The following is a 24,190-nucleotide window of genomic DNA, read 5'->3' as shown; positions in this document are numbered from 1 at the left end:
GGCGTGGTCTTCCAGCTCACAAACCTGATCAATTTTATCCTGTATGCCTGCCTACATCAGCACCCGAGGTGGCCACAGAGCGGCACGTGCCAGAAGTGGAAGTCCGTCAAACATGGGAGGGCGGCTTTGCTGAACAGCCAACAGGGTCAAGTCGGATCCAAGATGCAGCGGCAGCAAGTACGTGCGGTGGATTTCCGGGGGAACTGGTGGATTTCCAGGGGGAACTGAGGTGGGCATTCTTAGCTGAGACGCCACCAGCTAGTTAAAGCACAGTTCGAATATCAAGATAGCTGAATTCCGCGCCCAAACAAGGCTGTCTGTGAAACCTCTGCCCAGCTCGCCTTGTTCCTAGGAGAACCTGCTCCCGGCATTTCTCCATCGCCTTCCCGTAGGTCCTAGGGGTCCTGAGATTTTGGACATTGGATTCGGGGGAGCAGCAGTTACGGCCGTGGGCGAGAGTAGCAAGATGCTGCACGCTATAGAATGAGATGTGCCCCACAAGACAGCCCAGTCTTCCTTGGCCCCTTCTGGGCTTCTGACAAGCGTGTAAGTTGGATCCTCTGTGATGGTGATGAGTTCAAGAAGACAAAGTTGAAGAATGTGGGGCAAGCAGAGCATGGAGAAAAGCAGGGTTTGGGTGTGGTGTCCCTGTGTGGGGAGAACTTGGTGTCTGTGACTGTGGAGGGGTCCATTTCCCAAAGGCACTGGCATTGCTTGGGTACCACAGCTCTGGGAGAGCGGCTGCCAGAGGAGGATCAGCTGGGGTCTAACTCTCCAGGCTTAGCTGGATTGGCAGGCCCCCCCTGTCCGAGGAGTTGGGGGCTGGCACAGCAGGGAATGGCTCCACAGGGCAGACAAGGCCATTGCTGTTGCTGCTATCACGAACATTGCTGGAGCCCCAGCGCAGGACCCACCAGCACAGCGGAGTCCCACAGAGCAGCCCCACCTCCAGGCGTTATGGCTCCTCCGCCTGGTACGAGACCATCATGCACCTGCCAATTGGGCATGCCCCATCCAGAAGCCAGACCGCCTCCACCAAGAAGTAGAGGCCCACTGGCCCCAGGAATGGTGCCTCCCAAGACCCTAGGGTGCTGCTGATCTACGTCAATCCCTTTCCCCCCTGCAGTGTCTTGTGGGATTGTGCTGAGTGTTTGTGAGCTTTTTGTCCTCTTTTCATGCATTAATAATTGCTACTGATAAATGCATATAGTAATTGAACTGTGAGATACTTGGTTTTTTTTTTTTTTTTTTTTTTGTTTTTAAAATAATGCACTTCCTAGAGGGTGGAGGGAGCTAATAGACCTGTTCTACCAACCTTGGCTGGGGAGGGTCAGGCTGATGGAGTATCTACCCCTTCCCCGGAGGTGTGAGAGACACGCCCACCCACATTCTCATCCGCTTGGGGATCAGCAGAGGCCCAGAGCACTCTCAGAAGACTCTGGAGAGCTGTCCTTAAGAGCTGCAGTTCCGCTGGGGAGGTCCAGTGTGTAAACAAATAATGACCATGCTCTCTTAGCGCAGAGGCTGAACGACACAAGGTGTCCTGCACACGGGCCTGCACTCGCCCTGCTGTGTTGTGAGTTTGCACAGTTATCTCCCTGGGTGGAACGGGAGCCCTCAATGGCGAGCTGTCTGTCATTCCTGAATGGGGCCCCTGTCTAACCCACTGTTTAGAGCACCAGGATCATCGACTAGACACAGGCGGCTGCACATGCGCATAGCTTCACTTTTCATAGTTCCAGTTGCCCCCAGTCGTGTGTTGAAAATATCACACGGCAAATTCCAGCGGTAACAATTCTTAAATTCTCAACTGCACGCCGCACCGAGTAGTCTGATGAAATCTCAGCCGGTCCTCTGTCCCGCTCAGGGCAAGAATCAGCCCTCTGCCCAGCGCATCCGTGCTGTGTGCGCTGCCCCTCTGTTGGTCACGCAGGAGCCGGCTGGGTTAGCAGGTAGACTGCCGGCGTCGCTATCGCGGTGTCTGCGTCCGCTGGGGACTTGCGGCGACCCTCTGGCGATAAGGGATGGGGATTATTTAAGTTTGTTGAGGGAGAGACTTAGCTTGATGGATGAGTGAAGGCAGCTGAAGAGACAAGAACACAGAGAAGGCAGTCAGAGGCCCAGGAGTAGGTGATTTGGGCAGATTTTGGAAGAAGGACCGTGGGTTTGTGAGCAGACAAGAGGCAAAGGGGCATTCCTAAAAGAGGGAACTGCACAGGCAAAGTCATGAAGACCTGGAGGGTGTGCGGGGTCAGAGAGACCTGGCCTGGTGGCAGAGGGCTGAGAAGAGAGAAGAGAGGTGGACTGAACCCCTACCAGTCAACCCAGGAGCAGTGCCAGGCTTGCTCTGTGGACCCTCGAGGCCACCGTTTAGCCTGAGGCTTTTTTCTACTTACCCCTCTCCCCAGTCCTTAATACAAATTGAAGGCAGTGCTTCTCAAACTTTAATCTGCTCAAGGATTACCTGGAGATCTTATTAAAAATGTAGACTCTGGGGCCCAGCACCATGGCACAGTAGGTTAATCCTCTGCCTGCGGCACTGGCATCCCATATTGGTGCCAGTTCTAGTCCTGGCTGCTCCTCTTCTAGTCCAGCTTTCTGCTGTGGCCCGGGATAACAGTAGAAGAAGGCCCAAGTGCTTGGGCCCCTGCACCCACATGGGAGACCGGGAGGAGGCACCTGGCTCCTGGCTTTGGATTGGCGCAGCTCTGGCCATTGTGGCCATTTGGGGAGTGAACTAATGGAAGGAAGACCTTTCTTTTTGTCTCTCTCTCTCTCTCTCACTGTCTGTAACTCTATCTATCAAATAAATAAATAAAATCTTTAAAAAATTGTAGACTCTGGGGCCCTGTGTTGCAACTGGCATCCCACATTGAATCAAGTCCTGGTGGTGCTGATTCTGAGCCAGCCCTTTGCTAATGCTCGGGGGAAGGCAGTGGAAGATGGCCCGAGTGCTTGAGCCCCTGCACCCACGTGGGCGTCCTGCACGGAGTTCCTGGGCCCTGGTTTCAGCCTGGCTCAGCCTGGGTCACTGTGGCCATCTAGGGTGTGAACTTCGGGTGGAGCCAGTGACTCGCATGTCTAATGAGCTCCCAGGTGACACAGGTGACACGCGACAGGGAACCACACTTTGAGAAATGAGGCTGGAAGACAGAAGAAAACTACTGCTTTTGAATTATTTGTAACACAGCAGGGTAGGTAATTGAGTGATGTCCAGTAACAGCTCAGCGATGAATGACCCCGAAGTGCCAAAACCACAGGGCTTCCTCCCCAGACAGCCTGTCCTGGATCCTGGTGTCTCCGCTCTGCTCAGCCAGCTTTGGCTGCCTGCTTGCCAAGCTTTGACTCGATCCTAAGGAAGGTTTACTCTTTCGGAGGCTCCAGTGTGCTCTGCGGAGGCCCTGGCATGCCCCCTGCCCACCCACCATCTCCCCTGCCACCGCCCACCCCCACCGGGGCCTCTGCCCTGACAGCTGGTGCCGGAGGGCTGTATTGGACAAGGCCATCCCAGGTCCGGATCCCTACTTCCTCACAGCCAGATTCTGTACGAAAGCAGAACTCCTGGGTCCATTTCTTGCTTCAGTTCCTCAAAATAGAAGCTTCCGGCCTCAGTGTGAGCGCAAATGAGCCAGGTAAGCGGCATCCCTTCTGTCTCTGGGCCCCCTCCGCTGCGTGCAGAAAAAGGAAGAGGCCGGCTACGTCAAACCAAAAATTTCTGGCAGTGGGGCTGGGCTGACAAGTGTCTGTGCGGCAGAAGGGGCCTTGGCAGGGCTGGCTGCAGCGGGAGCGGAGGCCAGGCTGGTGCCAGCTGTCTCTCCGGGTCCACCTGTGAGCCGCTGACACAGAGGAGGCCTGGGGCTGGAGCGAGCTGGGGCTGGGCCCCAGCAGCGGCTGATAGAGGTCGCTTCTCCCTGCAGGGTGCCTCTCCCCTTCTCACCTGAAATTCCCTCCTAGGGACTGGGTGCTCTGTGGACCGCTGGCCAGGGCCAGACCCTGCTGAAGGGACAGGGACAGCATCTGCACAATCCAGCATGGACTAGCACAGAGGGCCCGTGGGTCCATCCCCTCTGCCGTGGGCAGCTCTGCCTCCGGCCCTGGTCCCCTGGGCTCCTTCCCAGAGGCCTCAGCGAGATGTCACCTCCTTCCCCCATTGCCTCTCCAGATTCATTCAGCCGTGCTCCTGGGCAGTTGGCGGCTGCTCTGAGCCAGGCCCCTTGGCCTGATCTTTTCTGTCATCCCCCCAGCCTTCCCTTCCCTGTGCCTCCCTAAGCAACCCCAGGGTTGGTTCCATGTTCCCCTCCCGTGGAGACACAGCATGGGCGGCTGTGTCCACTTTCGACCCAGCTCCCTGCTAATGGTCCGGGAAAAGCAGCAGAAGATGGTCCAAGTGCCTGGGCCCCGCCATCCGCATGGGAGACCTGGAGGAAGCTCCTGGCTCCTGGTTTCCAGCCTGACCTAGCCCTAACCATTGTGACCTTTTAGGAAGTGAACCAACAGATGGAAGATATCTCTATCTGTGTCTCCTTCTCTCTATAACTCAGCCTTTCTAATAAAATGAATACATCTTAAAAAAAAAAAGAAAGCAAAAGGAATAAAAGTAATCACCTATCCCAAGGTTTGGATGAAACTGAGAGGTGAGCATTGTGGTGTGGTGGGTTAAGCTGCATGTGAGTGCTGGTTCCAGTCCCGGCTGCTCCACTTCCGATCCAGCTCCCTGCTAATACACCTGAGAAAGCAGTGGAAGATGGAACAAGTTCTTGGGCCCTGTACCCACGTGGGAGACCTAGAAGAAGCTCCTGACTCCTGGCTTCAGCCTGGCCCGGTGTTGGTTGTTGGAGCCATCTGGGAAGTGAACCAACGGATAGAAGATATCTCTCTGGGTCTTTCCCTCTCTCTGTGTAACTCTGCCTTTCAAATAAATAAGTAAATACGTTAAGAAAAAAGATGCAGCTGAGGTATCACAGGCAGCGTGCTTGGTTAAGGTCCCTCTTTGGTACACACAGGCCCTTGGCGATGCCAGAGAGCTCGGGTTCCACCCTGGCCCGCTCCTGGCGAGGCTGTGGTCACCTTCTCTGCACAGGGCCACCTGGGTCCTCCTCCCCTCAGTCCTCCACCTGGTGACTTTAACCCATCCCTCCTCCTCCTTCAAAAAACTCCCCAGCTTGCACCAAAGCCCTGCACGCCCATCACCAGTCGGCTTCGACAGTGTCTGGCCTTGCTTCTCCCACCTCCTTCCCCACTCCTGGAATATTTTACAGCACATCTGAGTATATCCTGTCACCACACTCCAGTGGTTAAACCTGGGGTGGGCGCATTGAGCTGGGACTTGATTCAGTAAGTCTGCAGCAGGTTCATTGTAGGTGGCTGACTTTGCAGGGCCCCTGACTGATGTTATAAACACCCAAAGTTGCCCTGGCCAGTAAAAAACGCTCCCCAGCCTTTTTCTTTTTTTTTTTCCTGCAATCACACTCAGCAGGGGTGCTCGCAAACCACTCTAAAACTCGGTGAAGTTTTCCTGATTGGCTCAAAAATGTCTTTTTTTCCCTGCTGCTTCGTGTGGATAAGGATTTGTTGGAAGGTAAAATCTCTTCGCTGTTTCGGCATCAGCCTCCTTTGCCATGCTCTGTTTGTCATGGAAACGTTGGACAGCGAGGAAGTTGTGCCCCAAAACCCCTCCGACTCACTTCCCTGAACCCTCACCAAAGAGCACAAAAACAAGCATTTCCCTCTTGGCCCTTTTGGGGATGTTTTCAAGCGCCACGAAGATGACCTCCACCCCAGAGCCGAGTTGGGATAACAGATTCCTCCGAGCGCTTCCAGAACCCGGCACTCACCCCAGGGAGGCGGAGGGGCAGCGCTGCTTGCTCGGGTTCCTGTTTTTCAAGGCTGAAAAGCTCTGGGAACCTTAGCCTTTTCAAAAAGACTCTTTTTTGCCCTCCCACCCGCCTTTGGAAATCCACTAACCACAACATTTACTCCATCCCCCCTTTCCCCTCTCTCCCTTTCACACTCCCTCGCTCTCTTTTTAGCAGCAGCATCGAGCCGGCCATATTAGAGAGATGGAAATAAAGCCTCCTCAATGTTGTCTGTGTCTTTGAAGTGCATCCGTGCAGTCTCCGTAGCCTCCCGCCTCCCGCCACCCCTCCCTCCCTGTGGTCCTCCGCCCCCCAACCGCCCCCTCCCGCAGCCCACCTGACTAACAGCTGTGTCTGAAAATGCACAGAGATGCCTGGCTACCTCGCCCTGCCTTCAGCCTCAGCCTCACGGGGCTCACTCTCATGTTCTCTCTGGGTAAGTTAGAGCCCTGGCTGCATGCTCTCGGGGGCTCAGAGAGCAGGGAGGGGGCAGGCCAGGGGACCTCTCTCTCCCGTGTCCTTGGGGGGAAGTGGCCCCGGGCTAAGAAGTGTTGCTAGGGGCTGCTTGGATTTCCCTGAAGTGGACCTGTGTGGGGGTGGGGCAGAGGGTGGATTTTTTTTTTTTTTTGGCAGCTGCTGCAATGTGGGGTCCTAGGACTTTGTGCTCCCACAAGGGGCTTTTGCGAACCTTGATCGCTGGATTCTGGTGGAGAGTGCAGGAGAGCTGGGGGCAGGAAGTTGAGGCTTAGTCTGCTTCCTGCAAATCCATCCCCCTGATTTGTTAGAACATGTGTGTGGGAGAAGGTGGGAGGCAGGCTCGAGGGATGGTCTCTTGGTGGGAAGGAGACCTGCGCATGCCAGAGAAGGGGACAGGGAAGGCATGGCCAGTGCGGGCCAGGTGGAACGGAGAGAGAGTCAGGTGAGGGATTTAAGAGAAAAGAAGAGGCAGCAGGGGCTGCTGTCAAGTGGACCAGAGTGGGGCCACTCAGGGACTTGCTGGTGGGCAGGTGGGCAGGTGGGCAGTTGGGCAAGTGGGCAGGGAAGTTACATGCAGGTCTGCTAACTAACCCGCGTGCTCCTACACCTACCCATTGATGGTGCAGCGACCCAGGGTCAAGTCCAAGGACTGTCCGGGCCAGTGCTCCCCTTCATAGAGGCTCCGTCTCTCTGCGGCGTGACGTGACGTGCTGGGGCCTGGGCAAGCGGGCTACCTGCAAGAGAAGGCCTCTTAGCTTTGCTGAGCTGCTCAGCGGCCCAGGGCACAGCAGGGACGCTGGGGCAGCTCTTGCCAGGGAAAGAGCATGAGCTCGGAGTGGGACTTGAGGGGAAGCCACCTTTGCCATTTCCCTAATGACCACAGGCAAGTTTCTCAAGCCCTCTGAGCTTTGGGCATGCCGTGGAGGACCGGGAAAGACCCACGCCTGGCCCGTCTGTGATCCGTGCGCAGCAGGGGCCCCACCATGGCCAGGATTCGTGAGCTCCTCTCCCTGGCCCCGGGCGCCGCCTATTTGGCTATTACTGCACTCCTGGTACAGGAAAGAAACAGAGAGGCACGGAGGACTTGAGTAACTTGCCCAAGAAGGCACGTGATACAGCCTATGGGCGGCAGAGAGCCCAACTCTCCAGCACGTCCAACTTCAGTACTCTCTTAAACGCTGGACTCTACCGCCCCCATTGTTCAAGACATGGTACTGCATGCGGCAGTACGAGCACTCTGTTAGCCTGAGTCTGACCAAGTGCACTTGACCACTGCAGGGGGCAGGCATCCAGAGATGGAGGGGGAAAACGTCTTCCCTTCCTGCAGTGGACTTTTACTGAGTGCCCACTGTGTGTGCCACATGCTGTGCTGCGTGCCAGCAACACCAAGATGAGTAAGAATCCGTTCTCCAGAGCCTCTTGAAGAACTCAGATACAAAAACCAGTACAGCAGGTGCACGCACTGTGATAATAACAGGAGCAATGCCAATGCCAATGGCAGCTAACTACTGAGCTTTAATCCTCACAACGGCCTTATGAGCTGGGTCCTGTCATGGTCCCCACGTTACAGATGAGGAAATTGAGGTGCCGGAAAGTTGATTGTCTTGCCTAAGATCGGATCAAGGCTCTGGAGCCCTGGTCTTGGCCACCACACCATACCATACCATACCATACCATTCTGCCTCCAAGGCATGTGAAAGACAGGATGGGAGCTGGCAGGTGATGAGTCTGGACTGCAGCTTGGTCCCAACTGGCCAAGGGCTTGGAAGCTGTGCACAGGAGCTGGACTTGGGTCTGAGAGCAACAGGGAGCCATGGGGAGGGGGTTTGCAGGGGAGGAGTGACAAGGCCAGGTTGTTCTGGGCTGTGTGGAGGATAGACTGGCCTGGGCAGGGAGACCCTGGACAGAGGTGGTCTGAATGGGAAGGCGGCACAAGTGGAACAGCACATCCTACTCACCTGCACCAGGTCTCTGCTTAGATACGGTCTGCCACCAAGGTGAAAACAAACCTAGCTCCTGAGTTGCTACTGCAGGGTTGGACAGAGGCACGGCAAGAATTGCCTTTGAGCACCTGCAGGAGATAGCGTTTGCCCGATGAACACATTTTCATGATGTCTGAGATGGGCCAGTGAGAACCATGGATGACATGGGGCCGGGGGGCCCGATGTGCCTGGAGGGGCCCAGGCACGGTGATGTTTGTTCAGGATCTAAGAGCAGAAGCTGCTTCCTCACTGCCCTGGTTGATCGTCACTTCCTTTCTGGGAGCTGTGGTAGCAGAGCCAGGGATGAGCTGTGGTCCCGAGTGGGACAGCTGTGAGGAGGGTAGGGTCTCTGGACGGAGGGTCCTTTAAACAGGACCACTCTCCGCTGGTCAAGCTGCCTGCAGCTGGAAGTTACAGGGCTGCACCTGCCTTGTAGACAGGAGGAGACTGGTTCTCTGGGGCGCCTTGGAAGGGCAGCCTCATCCCCATCCAGCCTTGACCCTTGTCTGGAGCCAGGCAGCCTGGGCTCAAACCCTACACGTGGCTCTTCCAGGCGGTGAACCTGGACTGCTTCCTGCACTTTCATCCAGAAAGTGGTGGTGATCACAGGTGTACAGGGGAGGCAGCAAGCGTGGGGCACCTCACCAGCACCTGGCACGCTGGCAACCCCGCGTGGGCGCCGGCCTTGCCTTGGAGTCTTCTGCAGCCCTGGTTGCACGTGTGGCTACTTTGCCCCAAGCAGCAGAGGTCATCCAGAGACCAGGATTTCCTTCCCATGTCTGACCTTGAGCCACTGGTTTTGTCTTTAATGAGGTTCTCAGCTGGCGGGAGGCCCTGGGCCCTTCAGCCTAGAGCCTCTGGGAGTTGGCAGAGGCCCGGCTGAAGTGCAGGCTTGGATCGGGGGCCTGGAGCCACGATCGTGGACTCATCTTGCCCTTGTTCTCTGTGTATCTTTCTCGCGGCCTTTCCTTCCGCATTGGTAAAACGATGGGGACTAAGTGGACACCTCCTGAGATTCCCGCCAGCTCTGGCTTTCCCGGATGGAGTGACCACACTTGCCCCATCTCTCGGCGCTTGGTGCCTGACGCTTGAGCTCTGTGACCACTAGAGGGCGCACGGTTCCGCTCGGTGCTTCTGCAGAGGCCCTGCTGTTGGTTGCGATGTGCGCGCAGCCTGCAATGCGCCTTTCTGTCTGCCCCTTCCGCCAGCCAGAAAAGCTCCCCCACCCCACCCCACCCCACCCCGCCTCCACTACTCTGCCCTCCCACTCGGCAGGTGCTGGCTCCTTCAGGGTGGGAGGGGCCCAGGTTCTAATCCCGAGTGCGGCCCGGGGCTGGGGTGAGAGAGCACTTACTTGGTGGTCAGGGACTCTGGTAGGTGGCAGACGGTGCCGTGCAGGGGTAGGAGGTAAGCTGGGGACAGGCTCCCGCAGCTCCTCGCCTCAGATTTCTCTGCCTCTGCAGAGTGGGGGCAGTGCAGGCACTCGTGCACACCTCCCCCTTGCCTGGCGCTGGGCCCTGGTGCTAGGCGGGGATCTAGAAGTGCAGGCTCTGTTCTCCCAGGCAGGGGCTCACCCAGCCTCCCCGGGTGCCACTCCCCTCAGGAGCACTGGCAGGCACACCTGGCATCCCTGAGCCCACAGCTGAGATGCGCAGGGCTGGAGCTCTGGGCCAGCAGTGCTGAGCGCCCTGGGTTCTTGAGTCCTGCACCTGCTCTGGTCACCCAGCAGGGGATGGACAGGGCCGAAGGACGCTCATGCTTGGGGCAGACCCCTGTTTCCTTCCGTGCTTGCGAGCTGCAGGGCTGCGCTTCTGGGTGGTGCTCAGAGCCCTTGTGCAGCAAAAGGGTGGTGAGGAGGAGATGATGGACAGCTCCGGGGGAATCCCGAGGGGCTGACTGGAAGGGCCAGGGAGACTCCCCCAGAAGCCCCTGCTGCTTATGAGGAGGACGTGGGGTATCGACAGCTCACTTTGCAGAGCCCTTATTGCTTATGTCAGCTGTCGTTAGCATCACACCGCTGGGAGGTGGGTGCCCACGCTCGCCCCGCCTGGCACGGCCCGGGCTGGGAGTGCACCCCAGTCTCATCGGATCCCCATGTACTTCCCACATCAGCAGCTTCCTGTCAGCCCCTCCCTCAACCCAAGCCTATCAGAGAACGGGGCAGGGTGGGGGGAGACCGACCCCTCTCCCGCACCTGCAGCCCTCTGGCCTTGCTCTGGGCCCTCGGGCCTCCCCGCTGGCCCTGAATGAGCCTTTTTTTGCTCATTCTGCTGCACACGCGCAAAGTGCATTCCAGCCCTTGATGCTGATGCCCTGGAAATGGGCTTGCTGTAACGGTCTAGCACCTTGACTGCCAGCTGGGGGCTGCCTGGCTTTGCTGCACAGGGCCCATGCTGTGTGGCACTGCCTGCGACGACACCATGTCTGCCTGCTGCCCGGTGCCGTGACCCTGCCCGTCCTGCCCACTGCCCGCTGCCTGGCGCCATGTTCCTGTCCACCCTGCCCACTGCCCGCTGCCCGGCGCCGTGACCCTGTCCATCCTGCCCACTGCCTGCTGCCCAGTGCCATGACCCTGCCCGTCCTGCCCACTGCCCACTGCCTGGTGCCATGACCCTGCCTGTCCTGCCCACTGCCCGCTGCCTGGCACCGTGACCCTGCCTGGCCTGTTCACTGCCCGCTGCCCGGCGTCGTGACCCTGCCCGTCCTGCCCACTGCCCGCTGCCTGGTGCCATGTCCCTGCCCGTCCTGCCCACTGCCCGCTGCCCAGCGCCATGACCCTGCCCGGCCTGCTCACTGCCCACTGCCTGGTGCCATGACCCTGTCCACCCTGCTCACTGCCCGCTGCCCGGCGCTGTGACCCTGCCTGGCCTGCTCACAGCGGTGCCCCCAGGACCTAGACTCACTGGGGAGGCGAGCGGGTGAGTGCTCGGAGCTGCACGGAGCCGGTCCTCTGTAGACAGGGACTCCTGGGGAGGACGTTTTTCAGCACTGGCAGACAAGGGGCGCTGAAGGCTGCCGCACATCAGGAGCCCTTATGCCATCCTGAGAATGGTGGCTCCCCCTCCCCTCAGGCCCTCACCGCAGACCGCCCGGCTCACAAGGCCTCCCCCAGCCCCGGAACTCAGGTCTCCTGGCCCAAGTCGGACACCCGGACGCCACAGACTGCGCTGCCCACCTGCTTCCTGCCCTCACCACAGCCTGGACCTGCTCCTTGCTGAGCTGGCTGCGGGCCGGACGCCTCCAACAGGGACTCCTGTGCCTGGTTCCTGGATGGTGGCGCTTCCCTCGTCCTGCCCATCTGCCCAGAGAGGATGGGGGGCTGGGCTGGGACCCCTGCTTTGTTCAGGGTCTGGGATGTGGAGGGCAAGGCCTTGGCTGCCTGTGGCCTTGGCTGGAAGGGCTTTGCCCGGCAAAGGTGGCTGGTGGCAGTGGTGGAGGAGAAGGGGGAGACTGAGGCAGGCACAGCGTCGGTGGTCCCCAGCTGGCCAGTGGTGCTGGCAGGACTGGGGCAGGTGGAGGGGTGGCCCCACGGTGGTCCCGGTCAAGGAGCGCGGCTGTTGGTTGCTCTGAAATGACAGACCAGTCCCACCCACTTCTCTCCCTCCCCCAACACCACTGCTGCCCTTGAGTGCTTTGCTTGTCTCCCCACCCCCTGAGAAGGGCAGCTGTCGGGGACCCAGCTGGCCCTGCTTCACAGCTGGTGGCTTTGTCTGCAGTGCCACCAGGGCAGAGCATGGAGGTGTCGGTCCCCACCATCCTGAACGTGCTCAATGGCTCTGACGCCCGCCTGTCCTGCACCTTCAACTCCTGCTACACGGTGAACCACAAACAGTTCTCCCTGAACTGGACCTACCAGGAATGTGGCAACTGCTCTGAGGAGATGGTGAGTCCTGGGAGCCTCCCCACGCACTCCCCTGAGGGCCCTGCAGGTGGGCTGGAGGTGGGGGTGCTGTTTCTCCAGGGGGCTGTGCCGCCAGGCATGGGGCACACCTGGGTGGCCCTCCTGGAGGGAGCTTCCTCTCTTCCCAGGAGCTCGGGCGGGCTCTCCTTGGGGCTCCTGGCTGACTGTCCAGCGCCCCCTTGTCCTCTGCCCCCACCCCAGTTCCTGCAGTTCCGCATGAAGATCATCAACCTGAGGCTGGAGCGGTTCCGGGACCGCGTGGAGTTCTCTGGCAACCCCAGCAAGTACGACGTGTCTGTGATGCTCAGGAACGTGCAGCCCGAGGATGAGGGCACCTACAACTGCTACGTGATGAACCCGCCCGACCGCCATCGTGGCCATGGCAAGATCAGCCTGCGGGTCCTCATGGAAGGTGAGGTGGCTGGGGGGGGGCGGAACAGCTGGGGGGGGCGCCACAGTGGGGAGGGGCGTCCGTTCTCTTCCCTCTGTGGCCTGCCTCAGAGTGTCCTTGTAGTGACCTTGACCATGATCTAACAATGGCCACTCTCATTCACTGGACACTCACGCCGTCTCAGTCGTGGGTTAGTCCCTGCGTCATTCTCTCGTTCCATCCTCACAAGCAACCTTAGGAGCGCAGGGAGGTTTTGCTCTCTGGCTTCCAGATAAGGAAAGTGAGGTTAGGGAGGCCGGGCGTGGGTTCTGGTCTGCCCGACCTCAAAGGCCATGCTCCTACAGCCCCCCGTCACACCTGTGCCTGGCTGGATTTTTGGCTTTGATGACAGCCCTGGCTGTGGAGGGGGTGCGCAGTCAGGGCCCTCTGCACCCACTGCTGGGGGCGGGGGCGGCCCCGGTGCTCAGCGGGTCTGCTTCCTGTCCTCCTGCAGAGCCCCCCGAGCGGGACTCCACGGTGGCCGTGATTGTGGGGGCCTCCGTGGGGGGCTTCCTGGCTGTGGTCATCTTGGTGCTGATGGTCGTCAAGTGCGTGAGGAGGAAAAAAGAGCAGAAACTGAGCACAGATGACCTGAAAACAGAGGAAGAGGCCAAGACGGACGGCGAGGCCAACGCGGACGACGGCACCAAGTAACAGGCGGCCGGCCTGCAGCCCCTCCCCGTGTCCCGCCCCTGCCACTCTCTGCCCCGTACTGTGTGACCTTGCCTGCCCTCTCTTGGTGTGAACTAGGCCACAGGGCTGACCTGGGGCCTCCTGAACCCCTCACTTCCTATCCCCCACCCTGCCCCGAGAGTGACCACCTCTCTTCCATCGGAGAAACCCGCCGTGGCATCTGGGATGTGTGGGCCCTGGGGAGACAACAGAGGGGCTCCGACCTGCATGTAGGAGGCTCCCAAGGAGAGGCTGGGGCGGGGCTGCAGGGCCTGCCCCCTCTGGCTGCTCCCAGCCCTGACAGCCCCGTCAGGTTTGGAGGTGATGACGGGTTCCTATCATTTTAGGGGCGGGGGGAGCGTGTGAAAGGATGACTGTGCATTTGCCGGGCACTGAAGGGAAGCCAGGGCTGGCAGCCAACCTGGACACAAGCCTTGGCCAAGGGAGCTCTGCGGGGCCCTCGTCTCTGCTGCCAGCTGCACCACGGATGCCTTGGGATCACTGGTGGGGACAGACCTGGAAGAACAGCTCTGGGGTGGGGGGCTGTGCTCTGCCACAGATCCCCACCCACGGGAGGCCGCGGTCATGGTTGGGGAGGGACCAAGGGCTGATGGCTCCGTGGAGGCAGAGGTGGCTGCAGACTCTGTGTCTGACCAGGTGACCCCCGGCCTGGGCCTAGAGCAGCCGAGGCTCAGACGCGAGGAGGCGGGGTGTGTGGTGGGGCAGCTCCCACCCCGGCTGCAGGCTGGACTTTCCTGGCTGTCCTCAGGAGGGTTTGGGTGAGCGAGAGTTCAGGAGGCCTGAGTGCCCCCCCGCAGCCCGTGGCTGCCCCATTCCATCCGGATCCACGTTACCTGCTCTTCTGCCCCCACGGCTCCCTTTGTGGGGCAGAACGTGGCGTCCACAGGGAGCCGACTCTCACTGCCATTCACTCCCACCCAAAGGGAACTGTTCAAGCTGAGACAGGCAGAAACTGCTGACTCAGATAGCAAAACTGCTGACTCAGAGAGCACCATCTGGAAGGCTCTCAGAGACCAGCCAGCAAGTCCCTCTTATCACAGATGGGGAAACTGAGGCTCCAGGGGCCACAACCCCAGGGCCCTGCACTCCTCTCTGGCTCCCCAGCCTCCACCCTGCATGACAGAGCCGTAGATTTCCCTGTGGCAGAGGCCTCCGGGCCCTTGTGGGTAAGGGAGGTGAGGTGAAGGGTGCGGGGCTCCCGGGCCCTGGCCCCCCTCAGGCACTCAGCCCCCGCCCTGGCTCAGGGAGTTAGGTGTCCGGGCAGGGAACGAGCCTGGGGAGAGGGTGTGGAGACAGGTCTGTGACAGTCTCAGGGACCAGTCCCAGCCTCTGCCAACAGCTGGCCCATCTGGAGAGAGAGCGAGAGCAATAGCACGTGAGAGACTGAGCTGAGCTCACTTCCACCCAACAACCATTGACCGAGCGTCTGCTGTGTGCCAGGCCCAGTGCTGGGTGCCGGGGACGCGCTCAAAGCCATAACAGAGCTGTGGCTGCCAGGACAGCGGGGAGGGACCAAGAGTCTGCTTTTGGTGCATCTAATTCCACCTGAGTAGCCACTGCCGCCAGGGCTGGGGTCAGGGAAGGAGGAGGATGCCACAAGCATGTGGGCACAGAAGCCGGGCAGAGTGGCACAGAGTGGGTGACGGGCAACTTGCCAGACAGCTGCTGGGTGAGGTGAGTCCAGTTCCTCGGCTCAGGACCTAACTGCCAATCAACACACTGCCACCAGGATGCCCAGAGCAGGTGGACACTGCCCATCCTTGGAGCCAGCCAGCTGGGAGCAGAGGAGTGGGCGGCGGGTGCCTCAGACCAGCCAAGATCTGGGGTAGGGGATAGATTTCTGCAGCTCTCAGATGCCATTGCCTGGCCACCTCCTGTCCCAAGCGTGACGACCTGTGCTGACGTGGGCAATTTTCTTTTTCCAGGACTCCTAACACTTGGAAGAATTATGTGCAGGGCTCCCTAGGTTCCTTCTAAGAAACTCTAACGCTTTATCAGAAGGCCCAGGATCCCTGAGGTCTTCTCCTTATCTGCCCCAGCCAAGTGGAGGCTAGGGAAAGCCATGGGCATCTCCATGGGGCTCAGGGGCCTGAGCCACGGGGTGGGCCGGGAGCCATGCCTGCCCCAGGCACTCGCCTTCCTGTGTATGTCCTTCTCACACCTCGGCCCCTCCTCCTGAGGGCTCATGGGGTTGCCTCCACCGGGGGGGCGGTGTAGGGAGCAAAACAGGGCTCTTGTGAGTTGAGGCGGGGACACGGGTGAGATGTTGCCTCCGCGGTCCTTTCGCTACCCTGCTTGCCAGCTTGTCCCAGCCAGTGAGCTGTGCCCCTTCCCGCACCGTGGGCTTGAGCCCCACTTCTGGCTGCATGCTGCCACCAGTGCACCCGGGCTGCTGGCTCTCGTCACTGCCCCTGCCTCTCCGGTGCTCCCAGAACCCCCTCTTCCCCCCGAAGGGTCACTGTAAAGAGAGACGGGCTGGCTGACCCGTGGGTGTAGCTTATAAGAACAAAGCACAATCTTTCAGGACTGAAATGCCTTGAGGTGCCTTGGAACTGGCTTTGGCAATAGCTCACGGGACCCTAACTAGGGCCTCGTCATGGTTAGCCACAATTTATACAAAGGAGGGGCCGATTGGATCCATCTTTTTTTTCTGCGAGTCTCCTTGGGGGGACTCCAAGGTCAGGTGAAGCAGGCAGAAGGATGCAAATACTGACCAAGTCCATGGAGATCATCCCAGGCCGTAGGAATGGCTTGGTGCAGTTAGGATGGGTGAGGAATAGAGGACTTTTCCTTCCTGCTTATGTCTCAAGGACAGGCAGCCTGTGTCTCTTGCTGATGTCTTCCTTTACTGAAGCTTGCTGATGCATTTGTAAATAGTCTCTCTATAGGCATAGATATATTATATATACAAATATGAAACATCTCACAGCACCCACCCCAAGTTACACTGTGCGGGGAGGGTGTGATGACTTCTCAATGTTTTGAGTTGATTCACCAAAGGCAAATGATGGAATGTTCTATTGCTCTTTGCGCACTTGGAGGGGAAAACCCAACTACTTATGCACTTTCTGGGTTCTCGCTGGAGCTGGTGGTGGGCACGGGGTTGGGGAGGGGAGGGAGGCTGCGGGGATCCTGTGTGACCCGACTGCTCGAGGGATCTGAGTTTGGGAGCAGGCTGGGTTCTTTGGCAGCTTGTCTGTTACAATAAACAGATCGTCTCCCCAGAACACCCTGTGAGTGTGGCATTTTTTCAGGGATGCGAGTGGGTTGAGGATCCTGATTCAGTCTCTGCAGTGCGCCTTCCCAGGTAGCCCCAACGACACGGCCAGGTCTCTATCCTTGGGGACCCCTACGCCCTTGCCTCCCAGGGATGAGAATGCGCTGCTCCTCTCTGATTGACAGATGTTTTATCCTGGGACAGGCAGGGTGGAATACACACGCGGGGGTGGAGCGGTTGCAGGGTGGGGGCGGGCTCTTGGTTATTTCTGGGATGAGGACAACCTCTGAGCATCCCAGACTGTTACGTGGATGCTGCCTCTTCTTTCTGTGGGCGGATGGGCCATGCTTCCTGCCCCTGCTTCCCGGCACTGCCTGGTTAGAGGGACATCTAACCTGCTCTGAGCTCAGGAGGAACAGGGACAGCTGAGCGGAGCTTGCCCTCGCGTCACTTCACAGTGGTGGAAGGAGTCAGGTTGCTCTCATCCCATCTGCGTGCTGCTGTGTCCTATTTATGTGCTGCTGAGTCAGCTCTAAGAAGTTCATGACCAAAGGCCACCCCCTGGCTGGGGGCTCCACTGTCCCAGGCCGACCCTGGTCTTTTTGCCCCCTGTCTCCTGTTCTTCTGTCTCATTGCATCTCTCTCTCTCTCACATGTACACGCACAAACATGCACATGCACACACGCAAGTGTGCACAAGCTCCCCCCCACAATGCACACACACACACGCAAGTGTGCAAAGCTCCCCCACACACATGCACACACGCACACATGCAAGTGTGCACAAGCTCCCCCCCCACAATGCACACACGCACACACGCAAGTGTGCACAAGCTCCCCCCCCACATGCACACACGCACACACGCACACGTGACCAGCAGGCTTGCCAGCCAAGAAAAGCTACAGCTTGCAGAATGCCCAGGAAATGCTTGAGGAGCAATTGTTCCTACTTTGCTGCCGGCTCGTCTCTCCCTCTGTCCGCTCCCTGCTGACCCACAGACCCTCCGCAGTGGTTCGGGGTGGGGATCTTGACCCGGTGGGGCTAACACCTGCAGGAATTACAGCCACTGCCTGAGAGAGGCCAGAAAGGAGGCGACCACATGGAACAGAGTGGCTGGTGTTTCCAAGAACCACAGCCCCTCTGGCTGAAGAGGGTGCCTGTGCCCTGGAGCCCCGGGGCCCTCTTGATGGATGTCAGAAAGGCAAGGCTGCTCCCCGACTTAGCAGGTAGGGAATGGAGCAGGGGTCGGGTTGGACTGCAGGAGGCGCCAGGGTCCTGCCTGGCTCCTTCCGGGACAGACACAGGCCCCGAGATTCAACGAGGCCGGCAGCCTCTTCCTCCTTGGGTTCTTCTCCAAGAACACTTAGAGGACACGCGCCAGCTCTGGCTTCTGGGAGGCGGACTTGGCTTTGGCCCAGCCTGCGTGGGGCCAGGTGGGGTCACTTGGAATGCACAGTGAGCTGCCTTGTGGGCTCAGAACCAGCTCCCACCCTGGGACTCAGAGCTGGTCATCAGTTACCTGCGCCCCTGAGTTGAGGCGGAGGTACCTGGACAAGAGCAGTTCCCACTGTTCCTCCCCATCCCGATGGGCCACCCAGGGCCACCCACTGCCAGGAACGGGGTCTGGGCCATAAGCAGGGGGACGAGAGAGCAGACCTTTAAACATCAGGGGTGGGAGGCCCCAAGGGACAGCTGGCCAAGAGCGTCACTGCCCTGAAGGAGGAACTGAGAGCCCCCAGAGGAGACTCAGCCACCTGCTGAGCCCAGCACACACAGCGTCTCATCAGGGGCCAGCTCTGCCTCCTTCCCACAGCCCACACCTACCGCAGGGCCCAGTAGCACACAGCAGCCCCGGCTCCCTGCCCCTCTGCAGCCGGGCTGGTCTGGAAAGGCACTCACACTTCCACAGGGCTCAGCTAAAGAGGAAAAGTGATCCACCCAAAGTCTCGCCGGCGGCCAGAGAGGGAGCCGCAGCTGCAGCCCCAGTCTCTCCCCAGGTGAAGGCCGTCCCCAGGCTGACCTGAGATGACTCCTGTCCTTTAGCCCCGGTTACACACTGGGAGCATGACTTGTCCTTGCTAGTTTGTATATGGGCTCTCTTAGGCCACTTGTCTCCAGCCCGTGCAAACATAGGAGGTAGTATCCAACTACTCCAGGTGACGGGAGCCCGGGGCAGGGCAGGCTGGGCAGCAGCACACAGAGCAGGAGGATGAGCCCCTACCAGGTCTCCTGGCCTCCCCCACTGGCACGCTGGTGCTACAGTGCACGCTGGAGGGACCTGCAGGAACTCCTCTCGGAGAGCCCTGGGCATATGTCCCCCTCTCTCCCCGCCTTCCTAGACCCTCCCCCTGAGGCCCACCAGGCTCCTGGCTCTCCTGGGTTCCTGCCACCATGCTGACAGCCAGAGTGCCAACCACCGCTCAGGTCAGGCTCCCAGCAGATAAGGGCCCAGCTGGGGAACCATATGCTGGGATTGCGACATGGCACATGGGCTGGGTTGGGAGGTCAGGGGGTCCAGTTATGGGATTCCCCTGCAGTACTGAAGGGGCCTCGGGACAGAACAGGAGAAAGGTCTCGGGGGAGGGGAGGTGGTGGGGACAGATGGATTGGGAGTCGGGGTGGCGGAGCAGGTGGTCTGGTACAGCTGCATTTCCTTTGTTCTGGCAGTAATGACCTTGAGAGTCCAGGGTGCAGGCAGACAGCAAACGCTCAGCTGGGCGACTTGGAAGGCAAAGTCACCTTTATCCCAACCACAGCTGCCTTTGCTTCTCAGCTGGGACACAGTGCCTGTAAGCAGGTGGCCAAGGGACGGGCAACTGCTGGCCCCAACAGCCCGAGGGCCCCTCCTGTGGACAAAGGGGAGGAGACGGTGAGTCCAGCCAGGAGGGGAAGTGTGCGTGCGTCACAGCTGTTGGCCGGAGCAGTGGCCGCTTGCGGCCATGGGGGGACAGGGAGTAGACTTGTCCCATTCCGTCCCGTAGCCAAACATTAGGACTGGTGGGCAGGGGCAGATACCCATCCCGTGTAGGTCAGAGCTATACGGAGTGTTGGGTTTCTTGAGGTAATGAGATCCCCGTCTCAGAAGGTATTCAAACACAGCTTGGGGCTGTGGTTCTAGGCGGCCTTTATGGCTACTGCCCATGGCTCTCTGCAGCCCTCAATTCAGGGCTCCAATGATGGAAGTGGGATTCACTCTCTCGTGCCTGGAGGTAAACACGGTGCACGCCACGACCAGCCCTGGCCCTCAACCACCTCACTCAGCCGCAGCCGGCTCCAGGTCACCTCGGCACCCCCTTCACCTAATTCCTCTCACGTGACGTGTCACTGGGGGTGGGGTGAGGTGTGTTGGTAAGCCCCGGTGTGCATGCAGGGAGAGGACGGGAAATTTGAAGCCAGGTTGCCTCGGGAACTTCTCCCCAAAGATCAACTTCTCCCCTCACTTGCCCTCCTCGCCCTCCTGCCAAACACAAAAGTCCTGTCGGCCTCCTCCTCCCTGAGCCCTCCCAGCTGTGCCACATCCCGGCTCCATAGCACACGCCTGTGCTTAGGGCGCCTCCCTGGAGCTGTCCTCCTGGACCAGGTGGGCGGGTGTGGGGGCGGCGGTTTTCGTGTCCTGACAAGGCTGGTAGGCCACAGCCACACTGTTTACGTTTGTGTGCCGGCCCCTCGTGGGCTGCTCTGCCTCTGTGAGCTTCCTCCATCCTCAGGGCGGCCCCCGGAGGTGCGTCCTGTTCAGCTAAGGATCCCCAGGCCGTGCTGCACTCACGCACAAAGAAGGCCACTGGACTGCGAAATGGCAGCGCCGGATTCCAAGCCAGAGCCGCCTGAGGCCAAAGCTTGAGAAATGTCCGTGTGCTGGCTCCCTGCAGCCCAGATCTAGGGGTGTGTGGGGAAGGGTGACTTGGAGCCAGCCTCAGAATGACCACGGACCCCCACATAAGAGTGCAAAGAGTCTGGGGGCAGAGAGTGAAGCTCTCCTGGTGCACTCCTCACAGCCCACCCTGGCACTGCCTGGCCCTTGACCCCAGGGCCCTGTGCTGCCCCCTCTGCTGCCCCCTTCTGCTCTCCGGCTCCTCTTCACTCTTCCTCCTCCCTGCAGGCCTGCGAATCCCCTGCTGCACCTGCTGGCCGGTTTCCTCCCTGCTCCTAGCCCTCCTCCTCACCCAGCCACTTCCTGACGCCCCCCTGCCCCCAGGAAGATGTGCCTCTGCCCCCGCACCTCCTCTGCTGTCCACGCCCGGCCCCCTCGTTTGGCAGCACCCACACTGAAACGCTCCTAAGGGCTGAGACCACAACCCTTGGGGAGGCTGCCTGGGGCTCCACGCCATTTTGCGCTTCTGGTTTGGCCATTCTGTCTCAGCTGACCATCTCAGGGTCAGCACCAGGGTCCTGGAGGACAGCTGGCTGTCCAGCTGACAAGGCAGCCCCACAGGCAGCAGGCTGCGACCGATGACAAACCTGCCCGGTGCCTCCAGCCCCCAGCCCCGGTCCTCCCTGGATAGCAGGGCAGGGGACCTGTGTGACCCCTAAAGCAGAGAGGTCAACACAGCTCGGGGCAGGGGGTCTGGGTAAGGTGCCTGAGACCCTTCCCTGGGGTGCTTCAAATCCCACCCCGATGTGGCCAGGAATAAAGAGATGCCCGGGACTCACCCCGTCTCTGAGCTGCCACAAGGGAGGCACAGGCCGGGTCCCGGAAGGGGGCACACGCCCTCTCCAGCTTGGGACAGTCGCTGAGCCTCTCTGGTCAGGATGCTGCAGCTCCCTCCTCCCTCTGCCCTCCTCCTTCCAATGAGCTCATCTGTCTGGGGCTCCCCATCCCCCTTGGCCTGAGAAAAGGATGTTTGGATAGAGCCCCATAGAAAACAGAGAGGAAGGCAGAGCCGGGGGAGGAGGCTGGCTACCTGCCTGCACCCGGAGCCCTTGGAAAGTGGAGATGGGTGGGAAGCCGTCCCTGGGAGGAGGGTTCAGAAAGACTTCTCTTTCCCCCAGCTCGCTCACTGCACATGGGCGCTGGGAGCCAGAAGGCTGTGGCGGCGGGGCTGGTTCCTGCTACTGCTACAACAGCCACGTGCTGGCCTGCAGGTCCTTCGGTGCACGCCTGCAGGTTAACTCCTTCCGTGCAGCCCAAAGTCAGTGCTGCTGAGAATTAGGCTGGGCGCGCCGGCGCTCTGAGCTGTGGGGTGGGTGAGTAGGGGAGGGCAGCAAACAGACCTCAGTGTACTGCAGGAGGGTGCCGAAAGGGGGTCCCTGGTAGCCTCCTCCCAACCCCAACCCGAGGCAGCAGCAGCAGGAGGATTTGTGGGCGTTTTGAGTTGTGCATGTGGAGAATCAGAGAATCTCACAGCTACAACAAGAGGGTGGCTCAGCGAAGGTGAAGGGCGGAGGTGTTGGTCTGAGGGGAGCTGGGGGGAGGGCTGGGGGACTCCCTGCAGAGCCCAGTGTCCTCCGGACAGCTGAGCCTGAGTCCTGCTGCACTGAGCTCCCTCCTTTACCTGCAGTGCCCTGACAGGAGCGCGAGCGTTTATGGGGGAGGAGGAGGGAGAGGGAGGCGGCAGCAAGGGCAATAGGGGAGGCAGGGGGAGGCGGCCGCCTGCCAGGCTCCTGCTGCTTAGGACGAACTCCTCTCAAAATAGCTCTGGAGACCTTGTCAGAGCTCTCCTGTTCCCTTCCTCCCCTGCCCAGGGTCCCCGCAGCTTTCTGAGACCGGAGAGGGGACGGAGCACTTCCATCCACCCCTGCCAGTCCCGGGCACCTGTAGAAGGTGATCTGCTGCTCGCAGGGGTGAGCAGCTCCCAGAAGCGGGCATTAGCAGCTCTGCCCCCATTACTGCCCCCACCCCCACCTCGTGGCCCCTGCTGGAAAAGAGGCACCTGCTCTCCCACCTGGCTCTATCCCAGCTCCCCAGGACTGCAGGGGCGGGGGAGAGGCCAACTGAGGCAGTCCGTAGGCCTACCCCAGTCCCCAAGGGAACAGCCTCCTGCCTTTCCCATCTCTTCCAGCCAGAGAAGAGACGGTTCTCTGACAGCTCCTTGGCGCAGGGCCCTGGCCATCTCTGCATCCCTGAAAACTTGCTCTTCAAGGTATTTCCGAGCCCAGAGTGCACATCACCCCGTCACCAGGAATCAGGCCTGTCGGGGCCATAGTGGGGGTTTGGTCCCACCATTTGCCAGTCCTGCCCTCTTCTTCCGGAGGACTTGCTGCATCAGATGGAGGGGGAGGAGGCTGTGAGCTGATGGTTTCTTCCCATCCCCACCCAGTGACGGGGAACAGGAGCTCAACTTCATGTGTGCAACAGTGAGAGACTGGAGCTCTGCCCTTCTGCCCACGCCAGCCCCTCCCCGGGGGCAGCATCCCGCAGGAGCTGCTGAGCTAGAGCAAGGGACCCCGTGCTGAGGGTTTTCAGGCCAGCGCTCCACCCCTGTCAGCATCCTCTGGCCATGAACGCACTTCCCAAGCACAGCTTCTGTCCGGCTGCCGAGTCCCGCTGTGTTCTTCGGAGGAGAGCTGGAGGTGCAGCGTGAGTGGCGAAACCAAGGTGGTGGCCCCAAGCCTGGCTCCAACAGGAGCTCCCACAGTGACCCGGGGCCTCGTACTGTAGCCCTGGGCCTGCTTCTTCATCTGTGATGGGCAGGGCTTCCTTCCTTTCTCCCAGCTCTAAGATTCAGAATGGGTGGACAGTGGGGCTGCAGGGAGGTGGGGTGAGGCCAGCCTTCCCCGTACAGGGAACCCTGCCGCTCTGAGCTGTGCTGTCACCTGCCCCTCCTCTGGGCAGCGGTCACTCTCCTTCCCTTTGTCTCCCCTCCTCTCTCTCTCTCTCTCTCTCTCTCTCTCTCTCTCTTTTTTGACAGGCAGAGTGGACAGTGAGAGAGAGAGAGAGAGACAGTGACAGAGAGAAAGGTCTTCCTTTTTGCTGTTGGTTCACCCTCCTATGGCCGCCGTGGCCGGCGCACCACGCTGATCCAATGTCAGGAGCCAGGTACTTATCCTGGTCTCCCATGGGGTGCAGGGCCCAAGCACTTGGGCCATCCTCCACTGCACTCCACTGCACTCCACTGCACTCCCTGACCACAGCAGAGAGCTGGCCTGGAAGAGGGGCGACCGGGACTAGAACCCGGTGTGCTGGCGCCGCAAGGCGGAGGATTAGCCTAGTGAGCTGTGGCGCCGGCCTCCCCTCCTCTCTTATCTCAGCCCACTGCTTGGGGAGACTTGGTCCTTCAGTGCGGAGGGCTGGCCCTGAGGGCATGGTATAGGAACACAGGGGACAAAGGAGAGGCTTAGCCCTTGTGGGCCACAGCAAAGAGCTGTGTAAGGACCCTGCACCTGGCATTCAGCTAAGCACTGCCGCAATATCTCTGTCTTCATGGCCAAGTCCATGTTTGATGCTTGCCGGGCTTGCAGTAAGCACACAAATGCAAATTACATGTAGCTGTACACACAAGCTATAAACAGGACCAACAAAGTGTTAAACTATATCTTTTATCCTGAGCCTTTGATTAATTTCCTTTCATGATGACCTCAACTTAAACACAAGCCTGCTATAGATGTATTGAATGTCGAGTCCCGCCTGGGTTGCCTTGGCAGGGCCGCACCAAATGATTTCGCAGGCCTTTGAAGGCCCACGCCCGGTTCCAAGG

The 24,190-nt window shown here is 59.7% G+C and overlaps 1 protein-coding gene and 1 long non-coding RNA gene across 2 annotated transcripts; one reads left to right on the top strand and one right to left on the bottom strand.

The window, feature by feature from the left end:
* Positions 1 to 1,722: 1,722 nt before the first annotated feature.
* LOC127488151 (uncharacterized) lies at positions 1,723 to 21,360 on the bottom strand. Its single transcript, XR_011390810.1, has 3 exons — positions 21,207 to 21,360; positions 6,944 to 7,066; positions 1,723 to 2,083 (listed from the first exon to the last, which is right to left on the bottom strand). It is a non-coding gene; the product is annotated as an uncharacterized lncRNA (long non-coding RNA).
* Positions 6,079 to 13,445, top strand: SCN2B (sodium voltage-gated channel beta subunit 2). Its single transcript, XM_002722181.5, has 4 exons — positions 6,079 to 6,291; positions 12,031 to 12,197; positions 12,417 to 12,627; positions 13,100 to 13,445. The coding sequence occupies exons 1-4, from the start codon at positions 6,216 to 6,218 to the stop codon at positions 13,297 to 13,299; spliced, it is 654 nt and encodes a 217-aa protein (XP_002722227.2). The 5' UTR covers positions 6,079 to 6,215; the 3' UTR covers positions 13,300 to 13,445.
* Positions 21,361 to 24,190: the final 2,830 nt, after the last annotated feature.

The sequence above is a fragment of the Oryctolagus cuniculus genome, chromosome 1, assembly GCF_964237555.1.
Source record: "Oryctolagus cuniculus chromosome 1, mOryCun1.1, whole genome shotgun sequence".
In the NCBI taxonomy this organism is placed as follows: Eukaryota; Metazoa; Chordata; class Mammalia; order Lagomorpha; family Leporidae; genus Oryctolagus; species Oryctolagus cuniculus.
The sequence above is the reverse complement of the archived record's forward strand: the minus strand, read 5'-3'. Positions and strand labels throughout refer to the sequence as shown.